Here is a 12,064-nt window from a genome sequence, read left to right as displayed (position 1 = left end):
ACCCATTGTTGGGTAAGTGGACTGCTCGCTGCAAAGGCTGGAGTTTAACCCTCCAGCTACTTGGGAGAAAATAGACAAGGCTTTTTTTCCTACTCCCATAAGGTTTTATAGTCTTGGAAACCCTGTGACAGTGGGTTTTGTCTTGGGGTTTGGTAAAAAAAGTCCCAACCTGTAGCTTGAATACACTGATTTATGGGATAGTTCTGAACAAAGAAAGTAGAAATCGAAAATGTTTAAATTTGTCTTTTTGCTGGACATACTAATTCTGAATACTCCTTTTAAAATCATATTTGATAATTTACAGGACTATTAACATTTTGAGTGTGCATATGTATAAGTAAATATGGATTGGGTTAGAAAGAGTTAACAAAATAGATGGTGAACTGTCACGATCAGAATTGGCAATCTCTTGAAATATGATGGTTTCTTTTTTCTCCTACCCAGTTACGTCGTCATGAAATACACAAATCAAAAAACAGAGCGTTAGTGCACTGGGAACTCCAAGAAAAAGCTTTGAAGAGAAAATGGAGGCGGCAGAAGCCGGACATTTCCAATCTTGAGAAACGGAGATTGGCTATCATGAAGGAGGTAATTCTAAGCTTTATTACCTTTAAAGTTAGAAAGAAAATAAAGAAATAAATCGACTCTCTTTCCCCCTCAGATCAGGTTAACTTGGAGAGACTCCAGTAACTACTGTCAATTAAAAGCAAAAATAAAAACAAACCAGTAGAGTGAGAATCTACCACTGGTTTGACGGCCTTCCCAAGTTACCAGCTCTGTGGCCTCATATAAGTTAACATCTCAGACTCCTCTTTTATCTTTAAGTTGCCTAGTCATGTTCCTCTGACTTGGCACGAAGTATGAGTTAACATAATTGTTTTCCATAGTCATCGTATCTCAAGCTGAAAGAACTGAAAAAAATCTTCAAGCCTTGATTTGAAATATTGAAGGATTCTAAGGGCAAAATATGTCTTTTCAAAAGAATTCATAAAATCACTGCCCCCCCAAAACTGCTTGCTATTCAGTCATTTCAAACGGGAGCATATGATCAAGAACCAGTAATAACTGAAGGAAGAATCCAAGCTACATTGAAGGCATGAGTGAAAAACACGTCTCCAGAAATTGATGGAATACCACTAGAATGTTTCAGCAAGCCGAGGAAGCACTGGAAGCCTCACTCCTCTATGCCAAGAAATTTGGAAGATTTGGCCAATGATCCCTAATTGTACCCATTCCAAAGAAAAGGTGACTTAACAGAATGAGGGAATTCTTGAACACTCATTAATACGGCATGCCAGTAAAATTTTGATGAAGATAATTCAACATTGGTTGCAGCAATATATTGGCAAGTTGCTACCAGAAATTCAAGCTGGATTCAAAAGATGATGTGGAACAAGGGATATCATAGCTGATGTGTTAGTCTGGGTACTTTAGAGAAACAAATCCACAGAAACTCATGTATAAGAGAGCTTTATAGAAAGGTTAAGTGCACATCAAGAAAACATCCCAACCCAGTGCTGCCCAAGCCCACAAGTCCAACATTAACCCATATGCCCGACACCAATCCACAAAGTCCTCCTCCATCTCACAAAATATACACAATGATGCCGACTGCAGGAGGAAAGCCGTATCAGTGAATGTGTAAGCATCTCAGCGCTGGCAGGGGTCTCCACAGGGTTGCATCGGGGTAGGTCCATGTGGCTTCTCTTCAGGGATGTCTTGCAGGAAGTGAGCGTTGCCAGCTGATGCAGGAAACTGGCTAAGGCAGCTGCACCCTGGTCCGACCATCACAAAGCAAGAGACCCGAGAACTAGAAAGGTGAGGCTCACTGAGCCTTTTATCTCTCCACCCTTCAATTAACCCCACATAAGTTTATCGGCCAGGTTGGCACAATAAGCTAACTACCTCAGCTGATATCAGAATAATCAACTAAAAGGGAATACCAGAAAAGTGATTATTTGTGTTTTATGACTATGCAAAAGAATTTGACTGTGTGGATCATAACAAACTATGGAATTTGACTGTGTGGATCATAACAAACTATGGATAACATAGAGAAGAATGGGAATTCTAGAACACGTCATTGTCTTCATGGGGAACCTGTACATGGAGCAATAGGTAATTGTTTAAACAGAACAAGGGAATACTGTCTGGTTTAAAATCAGGAAAGGCATGCATCAGGGTTTTATCTTTTCATCATACTTAGCCAGTCTGTGTCCTGAGTAAGTAATCTGAGTAGCTGAAGAACTCAGCATCTAAATTGGAGGAAGACTGATTAACACTCTGGGAAATGCAGATGGCATATCTTTGCTTGCTGAAAGCAAGGAGAACATAAAGCACGTGCTGATAAAGAACAAGGGCTGTAGCCTTCAGTGCGATTTATAACTCTAAAGAAAACCAGAATCCTCACAACTGGACAACAGACAGCATCACAATAAATGGAGAAAAGATGGAAGTTGCCAACAATTCCATCTTGCTTGGATCACAGTCATTGCTCATAAAAGCACCAGTCAACTCAATATATTGCATTGGGAAAGTCTACTGCTCAAGAAGACCTCTTTGAACTGTTGAAGGGTAAGGATGTCATGTTGAAGACTAAGGTGTGCCCGACATAACCTATGGTATTTTCAGTGACCTCAAATGCATGTGAAAGTTGAACAATGAATAAGGAAGATCTAAGAAGAATGGATGCATTTGAATTATGATATTGACTAAGAATATTGAAGATATTGTTAGCTGCCAGAAGAACAAACAGCTCTGTCTTGGAAGAAGTACAGCTAGAATGCTCCTTAGAATTGAGCATAGTGAGATTTCTCCTCTTGTGCTTGGACATTGTGTCAGGAGAGCCTGTCCTGGGAGAAGGACCCCATGCTTGGTAAAGTGGTGGGGTAGTGAAAAAGAGGAAGACCCTCAGGGAGGTGGATTGACACAGTGGCGGCAACAATGAGCTCAAATGTAAGGATTGTGAAATAGACGGGGCATTGTTTGATACATAGAGTTGCTTTGAGTAAAGTTGATTCAGACTCATCAGCATCTAGTGAAAACAACATTTTGGGAGATAATCTGCTTTTTAAAAGATACTAGACTCTTAAAATTGCCATTAAAGAGTAAAACCAATCCTATAGGACAGAGTCGAACTGTCCCTCTTGGTGTCTGGGGCTGTAAATATTGTGGGGGGCCCGAAAGCCTCATTTTTCTATAGTGTAGCTGGTAGGTTCAAACTGCTGACCTTGTGGTTAGCAGTGCAGTGTATAATCTGTGACATTAAGACTCTACCCATTAGTAAATAGAATTAGGTAGTTATGCTAGTATAATGGTATATTACCTGGGTCAATCAGTGTTTATTATCAACCTGTGATTGCATTTATTTAGAAGATGGTTAACCAGTGGTAGAAATTTGGTTCATGGCATCATATAGGTTATAAGTAAATTAAAAAACAATTTTTTTTATTGTGAAGTAAGTGGGGGCATACATTTAGATCATCAATTTTGTATTCAGCACCTTAAACTGCTTATAATAAGTCCCCAATAACTTTTGTCCTGTCTCGTGATTTCTCTTCTTCATCTTGTGGAATACTGTCAGGGGAGCCAGCCTCTAACAAATAATCACGGGTCCAGCAGGCGCAATTGTACAGCTATCAAATATAAAGATTATAGTAAGGTCATAGAGAATAAGAGAAATAGAGAGTGGTGTATGAGGGGTATGATCTCTCTGTACCCTCTCCAGCATTTTCGGAACTTTGTTGCGAATGCTGGTATAGGGTGATCAGTCTTTGTTTTGATTTGCATCTCCTAGTGATAGGGAACATTTCTTCATTTGTTTGCTTGCTGCCTGGATGTCTTCTTTGTTGAACTGTTTGTTCATGTCTTTTGTGTAAATATGAACTGAGGCACAGGACAAGTGAGAGGTAAACTGAGGCACAGGGAGACGGACAGAGATGGTTGACAGGACAATGGGAGAGCAAAAACAGAAATGGCTTTATTAGTGGGGAGCTCCCAGGCGAAGCCCCATGGTCTAGCAAGTAGCCCAGGGGAATCGCAGGGCCCTGTTTGGGATCTGGGGTTTTTAAAGGAAAGTGGGGAGAGAGAGGTCTGTGCTGCAGCAGCCACGTTTATGGTCCATGATGTCAGCAGTGAGGTTTATGACCTAGGAGGTCAGCAGTAAAGTTTATGGCCCAGGGTGTAGTTTATCAGCTCTGGCAGGCAGGGTGTCTGGTTATCGGGGAGTCAGGCATCCCTGGTGCCGTTTCTTGGTCTCCTCATTCCAGGGGGCGACTGCTGACCTTTGGAGGTGATGTGCAGGGAAGCAAGTGGGGCCCCGGCCTGCTTAAGCTTAGCCCAGTCACGTTGCCCATTTTAAAAATTGGATTATTCATCTTTTTCTTGTTGAGGTATTAGAGGTTTCCTATAGATTTTAGAAGTTACTCTCTTGTCTGATGTGTCATTGCAAAAAATTTTCCCCGAGTTTATGGGTTCTCTGTTTTACTCTTTTGATGAAGTCTTGTTGAACATAAATATCTTATTTTTTTTAAAGATCCCAGGCATATATTTTGTTTTCTGCTGTGGGTGTGTTTTGCTATGGGTGGTAGTGTATATATTCCTTGTATTAGGACCCATAAGTTTGGCCATTTTCTCATCGATGATCTTCATAACTCTAGGATTTACATTTAGGTTTTTAATTAATCTTGAGTTCCTTTTTTTTTAGTATATGAGGTGAGGTATGGGTCCTGTTTTATTCTTCTGCAGATAGAGGTTAAATTTTTTTGGTTCTTTGTTGAAGATCAGTTGACTGTAGGCAGATGGATTTATTTCTGAGTTCTCTAATCTTTTCCGTTGGCCTACCTGTTATCATTGCACCAGTACAGGATTATTTTGACTGCTGTGGCTGTGTAATAGGCTTTGAAGTTGGGAAGTGAAAAGCTTCCAACTATGTTTTGTAGGAGTGCTTTGCTTATCTTGGCTCTCCATATAAAGCTGGTGATTAGTTTTTCCGTTTCTTTAAAGCAGTGGTTCTCAATCTGTGAGTCGTGACCCCTTTGGGTTGCCCGATTTATAGCAGTAGCAAGGTTACAGTTATGAAGTAGCAACGAAAATAATGTTATGGTTGAGGGGTCACCATGACATGAGGAACTGTGTTAAAAGGGTCGTGGCATTAGGAAGGTTGAGAACCACTGCTTTAAAGAATAATGTTGGGATCTAGGTTGGAATTGTGTTTTATTTATAGATTGCTTTGGGTAGTATTGACATTTTTACAATATCAGCCAGTGTATCCATGAGCATAGAACATTCTTCCATTTGTGTATGCCTCTTTGGGTTCTTATAGGAGTTTTTTATATAGGTCTTTTGTATAGGTCTCGTTAGGCATATTCTTAAGTATATTATCTTTTAAGTAGCTGTTGTAAATAGCATTGCTTTCTTAATTTTCTTTTCAAAGCTCTCTTCATTAGTACATTAGAATCCAGTTGATTTTTGTATTTTTGATTCTTGTGTGTACCCTGCCACATGGCCAGATTTACAATTACTTCCAGCATTTTTTTTTTTGTTTGAGTCTTTGGAGTGTTTTACATTTTGTGTTAGGCTGAGTCGACTGAAGAAACAAATCCAGGGTGTAATAAAGAGCTTTATATATTACAAGGTCATTATATCTCATGAAAACATCCCAGCCCAGTCCAGATCAAGTCCATAAGTCTGATACTAGTTCAGAAGTCCCTCTTCAGACTCACATAGCCACATGCAAATGATGCAAAATGCAGGAAAATCACAGGCTGGCCGGTGAAAAGTCTTGTGGATCCAGTGGCAGTGGATGCATCTACAGGGGTCTGGCAGGTCTCCAAGTGCCATGCCATCAGGAAGGTGAATCAGAGAGGGAGGTTCCCAGGACCCTCCTTATGAGAAGGTCACACCCATAAGAAGACACCATCAGGCTGTGACCTGATGACAGGCTAGACTCCACCCCTACACTTTTATATCCTCACGTTGACACGAAATTATGTCATTACCACACATATAGAATCATATCATCTGCAAATAGTTTTGCTTCTTTACCAATTTGGATGCCTTTGATTTCTTTTTGTTGTCTGATAGCTCCAGCTTAGACTTCTAGCACAGTGTTGGATGAGTGGTCCTAAAAAGTCCACTCTTGTCTGGTTTCCAGTTCTCCCTACCAAGTGAGATGATGGTCATTGTTTTTGCATATGTAGCCTTTTTTTGTTGTGAAATAGCCTTCCGATTCCTATTTTGCTGAGTGTTTTAATCAGAAATGGGTATTGGCATGAATCTGACCTGAACAGTGAAAACTTTGTCAGTAATGATGCAGGCTGGACCTGATCCAGTTTCCAGATTTTTCTGTGTTTTGGGTTTGTATTGTTTTATTTGTTTTTTGTTCGTTCATAGCAGAGTGTATCTCAGAGGTGTTATGTCATTTGAGGCCAGCCTCTGGAAGCTGCTTTTCTGCTTTTCGGTATATAAAACCCAGGATCGATGAACCTAGAGGGAGGGACAGCAAGTAGAATAAGGGTGGTGGGGGGTAGTGGTGGTGGGTGGGTGTGTATGTGTGTGTGTGTGTGTGTGTGTGTGTGTGTAGGGAGATGATGTGAAGAAGTCCATGTAGTAAAGAATGGTTGGAAAACTGATTGTGGTAGCAATTGTACAATTCTACTTGACTGATTGAAGTATGGAATGATATGTTATATATATTGGATCCCAACTTTCAAAAAAAGAAATAGGTATTGGATTTTATCAGATGTTACAAGTACATTCTTACACATCTCTGTATCGCTATGTGGTTTTTCAGTGCGTCCCTATCTTTCTAATACCTTTGTGGGGTTGGGAGGTGAGCATATCTCCATTAACACATCAGGAAACTGAGCTTAAAGAAACAATTTTGCTTTGTAAAACCCATTGACTGGGCTTCTAGTTCCAATCGTCTGCCTCCAAATGTACTCTTTGCTTAAACGCCATTCCCCAGTCTACTCTCTGTGGAAGGAACATCTTCTGCACCTCATTCTCATTAACTGAGCCAACCTGATTGGCTCTAGGGAAAAGGAGAGAAAGTAAGAATGTGATTCTAGTTCTTTTCCTCAGTGTGTTAAAACAGTAACTGAATGCTGTCTATTTATAGTTACCAGATGTTCATTGATTTGAGGTAGTTAGGAACTGGGGGGTTTCTGAAGGTTGAGACCCATTTCAGCTTAATATCGCCATCTACTGGCAGTGAACAGAGTTCACTAGCTTTACTTGGGCTGTTGGCCTTGAATGTAGCTATGAAATTTCCTGAACAAAAAGTACTTGAACACTATATAGTATCGTACTTGTGTGGTTTTGGGAGTTCTCACCCCTCCAGGATAAAAAAATGACTGATTTAAAATATAGGAGCAACACATTTTTTTGTTTATGCCCCCCCCCCCAAATTATATCTTAATTTTTTAAAACTGTGTATCATAACACTATATTTTATTATGAAATCACATTAGTGGCTATAATGCCTCTGAGTTTTTGGTTCAGAAATTCACACCTTTGAGTTTAGAGTGCTGAGGTTCCTATCTTTAATCAGTGTTTTTCAAATGGGATCATAACTCATTACTGAATTGTGAAATCAAGCTAATTTGTTGTAAAGTCACTTAAAAATTGAATGTAATGTTTCTGTGAGATGTGTGCATGTGTGTGTGTAAAACAACCTACTACCATCCAGTTGATTCTGATTCATATGAGTAGAACCACTTGCTAGGGTTTCTGATGCTTTAAATAATTACAGAAACAGATAGCCTCATCCTTCTCTCATGGAGTGGCTGGTGACCTTGAACTGTTGACTTTGTAGGTAGCAGCCCAACACATACACCTCTATGTGATACACATAACCCGCTCCTCTGTGTGTGTGTGTGTGTGTGTGTGTGTGTGTGCATGTGTGTGTGTACTGGTCACAATTTAATATTTATTTCTTAGTGTGATTTGCAGGCACTTATTGAAAGCCACTAATGGAACTAATACTCACAGGTGCCCTGGTGGCACAATGGCTAAGTGCTTTACTGCCAATGGACAGGTTGACGGTTCAAACCTGCCTACTGCTCCGTAGGAGAAAGCTGTGACAACCTGCTTTCAGAAAGAGTACAGCCTTGGAAACCATGCCGGGCAGTTTTCTGTCCTAAGGACATTCTGAACCAGAGCTGACTGGAAGGCATTGGCTTTTTGGGTTTTGTTTTGGACTGCTACCTAGTGCTATTGCCACTGAAGGATTTTAAAGGAAGGTAGGTGCCTATGATTGCTTTTATGCTCTGTGCCTTTGTACGGATTTCTCCTTTGTGATTTAAAATATATATATTGTTTTTCCCTAAGTGATAATTACCATTAACACATGTCTAGATTCTTTCTGATCAATACCAGATGCATGATGTATTGGAAAGATCTGATCATTTGATGGCTGCAGCTAAAGATCTCTTTGTTGATTTTCCTCGCAGGCGCACAGGTAAACCACCCACTTCAAACAAAAGCTGGTTTTTCTAATTAGCTGTAACCTGCATCTGTTTAGAATTTAAAATCCTTTCTCGGCATCAAGTTATTTATGTCATAGTATTCTAGGATAATTATATATATATATATATATATATATATATATATATATATCTTAAATTTGTTTGCTTTTAATTAAGAATACTATTTCCAGTTGTTCATATAAGGAAAGGTAAATTGTTATTAGCTATTGAAATATGGTATGGTATGATGTAGTGTATTTCCTAATTAAGATATTTGTATTTATGTGAAGCTTAATTTAAACCCAAAAGCAACATCAGTCTTTCTCTCCAAGGAACTTTTCCTCTTGTCAGATATGCAGAATTATTTACTGTAGCATGTACATATTACATTGTGCATCCCAGGTCCTCCAACAGATCATTCGTTTTTAGAGTCTGAATCCTCTCTTTCTTAATGCCTCTGAGCTTGTTTAGTGATCTCTAAAATGAAGATGATAGGAGTGCCACACGCCAGGTCTTGTGAGCATAACATGTACTCACATGTGTGAAAGCGTTGTCAAGCACATAGGAAGGCCACATCAGTGTGAGTTACATTAGGAAGGTTTCCGTGTGGTGGTGCAGACAAATGGCAGTGCATATAGCATTGTGAAGTAAATTTTATTAGCAGACAAAATCATAATGGCTCATTTCCTCCCACAGGGTTTCCAAATGTAACAATGGCTCCTGATTCTTCTCAAAACCCCATCGCAGTAAATCGAGACCCTGTTACCGAGGCTCTTCTGAGTGAATCTGTCATTGACCCTCAGGTAATGTGCTCTGCTCACAGCATAATACTCAAGGCAATCATCTGAGTTTTGTTGTAATCGGCATGATGGTAGAGCATTTGAAAGTGTAACTGTCAAGAAAGGCAAGTGCTTGCTAAAACTGTCCTTACTCAAAATTACATTTTTTGTGAGCACTATTTGGATTAAGATAGTAGAGAACAGAATCACTTAACATCCGTGGCTTGCTTCCCTAGGATGTAGGTACTCTTACTTGTTTATTTCGTAGATGAAGAAACTGAGCCTGAGAAAAGTTAAGTGGTTTGCCCAAGATCTAGCTAGTTAGCATCAGAGCTGAGATTGAAGCTAGGCTTTGGGCCCCAGAGCCTTCCTCACTGACCTCATGGAGATGACAGGGAGTTTTCACACTTTGGAAGCAGGTGCATCTGTGTTGCTAGACTGCTAACTACTGACCACTTGATCTTAAGCTATCAGAGTCAGCCCGAGTGTTTTTGCTGTTGTCCGTGGGAATGGAATATCCCTGATGATGGGAGCTGAAAGAATCAGCTCGAACCTTGCTTTGCCACAGTACATAATGTAATGACTAGCCACAAATCTGCTTTTTCTTGAAGTGCTTTTTCTTTTTTATTCTGTTAATGTATTTAAAAAGTAGTTGCCCAAGGGAACTTGGAGTTTAATGACGATTTGCATGGGGAAGTTATAGTCGTAAAGCATTAATGAGCTGTATCCTAACCACATTATTGAGTTTTGCTGAGTCAGTTCTGACTCATAGCGACCCCATAGGATGAGTAGAATTGCCAAATAGGACTTTTAAAGGCAGCAGATTACTGAGTCTTTCTCCTGCAGAACTTTTCACGTGCGTTTAAACTGCTCATCTTTTAGTTGCTGAGCGCTTAACTGCTGTGTCACCAGGGCTTCTTGGAACTCTTAAGTAGTCAAAATATTTAGCGTCTTTGGATGCTTAACTATTAGGAGTGAAAAACGGGAATAAAGTAACCGTTAAGGGATGACTAGAGCTCGTCTGGCTGTGGTTCAGACTCAGAGTGACAGAAACATATAGGACAGAGTAGAACTGCTTTGGAAGGTTTGCTCGGCTGAAACCCTTCCAGAGTCCTCTTTCTTCCATGGAGCTGCTGGTGTAGTCAAATCACCAGCCCTCTGGGTAGGAGTGGAGTGCCTAGCAACGCGTCACTGATGATTTAGCTCTTGTAACCCGACAAGATCATCACTCTAATGGATGCTTCTCCTTTCTTAGGACCGCTAAGTAGAGTTGCCTAAATTTGTTGACTCTGTGAAAGAAAGGAGAAGCATCCATCACAGTGATGATCTAGTTGAATTACAAGATCTAGAATTCTCAAAGACATCTTAAGTATACTGCATTTTACTCCCCACCGAACCGAACCCACGGCCCTTGAGTGAATTCCACCCCAGGGACTCCGTAGAACAGGGTAGAATTGCCCCAGTAGCATTTCCACGGCGTGAAGAAGCAGATTGTGTCCTCTTTCTCCTGCAGAGTGGCCGGTGGGTTCAAACGGCCGGCCTTTCAGTTCATAGCTGAGTGCTTTAACCACCAGGATGCCTTCATTTGACTCACAGAGGCAATGAAATAAAACGTCACACGTATTTTGGATAAGCAAAACCCATTAACCACATCCATAGCCAAAACCACTTGTGTGTTTGAAGGTTTTAAAAAGTTACCTTTGAGATAATCAGAAGCATTGGTGAAATTGCAAGTTCTGTATAGGGCTGCTAACCACAAGGGCGGCAGTGGGAACCGCTAGCCTCCCTGTGGGAGAAAGATGAACAGTCTTCTCTCGTGCAGATTCACTGTCTCAGGAACCTGTAGGGAAGGCTTTGCTCTGTCATACAGGGTCATTGAGAGTCAGGATCAACTTGATGGCAGCGAGTTTATTTTTTTAAAGAATAGATTGTCCACATTCATAGCTAAAACAACTTATATTTTGGAATTTTTAAAAAGTTAGCTTTCAAATAATCAGAGGTTCGGAAAGATAAAGACTGAAAAGTACCCATTTGATACAGGAACAAATGTGTTAATATTGACCTTATGGGAATGGTCAGTAACTTTGAGTAGAGTGTTAGAACAGAACCCAAGCTGCAGGGCACAAGCTAGTGAAGGAGATGTGGGACCAGTCTTTCAGGAAGAGAACAGAGAGATGCTGACTTGAGGGCATATGAGATCAGGGGAAGAGGGGAAAGGCATGCCTGCATTTAAATATTGATGAGACGAAGCCAGTTGAGTGGGTGAGTTGAAGATGCAGGAGAGAGAAAAGATGATTGATGGGGTGGAAGGAGGTAAGGGAGTTTGGGTTTCAGGACGAGTGTAGTGAGATTAGCCTGCAGAGGAGGCCCTCTCCTAGTAGGACTGAAAGAAACCATGGGTGCAAGTAGAACCAACCTGCATTCTTTTTATTGTTGTTGACAAAGGCCCTGAATGAAATCGATGATGAAGGAAGAGAAAGAACTGTTAATAGCCAGTCAGAAGACAGCGAGCATGAGCTGGAAAGCACTCTAAACGCTGAGTCTGACACGAATACAGATAGGTATGTATGTATGGGATGCGTAGCTGCACAGGTTTCCCTTTTTTCCAAAGTCACTGGAATAAGTATTTGTTTATTGCATTATCGTGATTTTTTTTTCAAATTAAAAAAAATCATTTTATTGGGGGCTCATACAACTTTTATCACAATCCATACATATATCAATTGTGTAAAGCACATTTGTACATTCATTGCCCTCATCATTCTCAAAACATTTGCACTCTACTTAAGCCCCTGGCATCAGGTCCTCATTTTTCTC

General features: G+C 40.4%; 1 protein-coding gene across 4 annotated transcripts in view; it reads left to right on the top strand.

Annotated features, from left to right (window-relative positions):
- Positions 1 to 12,064, top strand: part of SPICE1 (spindle and centriole associated protein 1) — a 58,106-nt gene that overhangs the window by 15,655 nt on the left and 30,387 nt on the right. For 3 of the 4 annotated variants that reach the window (XM_045286184.1, XM_045286183.1, XM_045286182.1), the window contains exons 4-7: positions 445 to 588; positions 8,359 to 8,461; positions 9,165 to 9,271; positions 11,693 to 11,808. In XM_045286184.1, the coding sequence (XP_045142119.1) occupies positions 445 to 588; positions 8,359 to 8,461; positions 9,165 to 9,271; positions 11,693 to 11,808 (470 nt within the window). Of the gene's footprint in view, positions 1 to 444; positions 589 to 8,050; positions 8,244 to 8,358; positions 8,462 to 9,164; positions 9,272 to 11,692; positions 11,809 to 12,064 lie in introns of those variants that run through there. The other variant, XM_045286185.1, reaches the window with a different exon arrangement.

Source organism: Echinops telfairi, unplaced genomic scaffold, assembly GCF_000313985.2.
Source record: "Echinops telfairi isolate 266 unplaced genomic scaffold, ASM31398v2 ScPeMD7_6;HRSCAF=24_0, whole genome shotgun sequence".
In the NCBI taxonomy this organism is placed as follows: Eukaryota; Metazoa; Chordata; class Mammalia; order Afrosoricida; family Tenrecidae; genus Echinops; species Echinops telfairi.
Note: the sequence above shows the minus strand (reverse complement) of the source record. Positions and strands in the feature narration are given on the sequence as shown.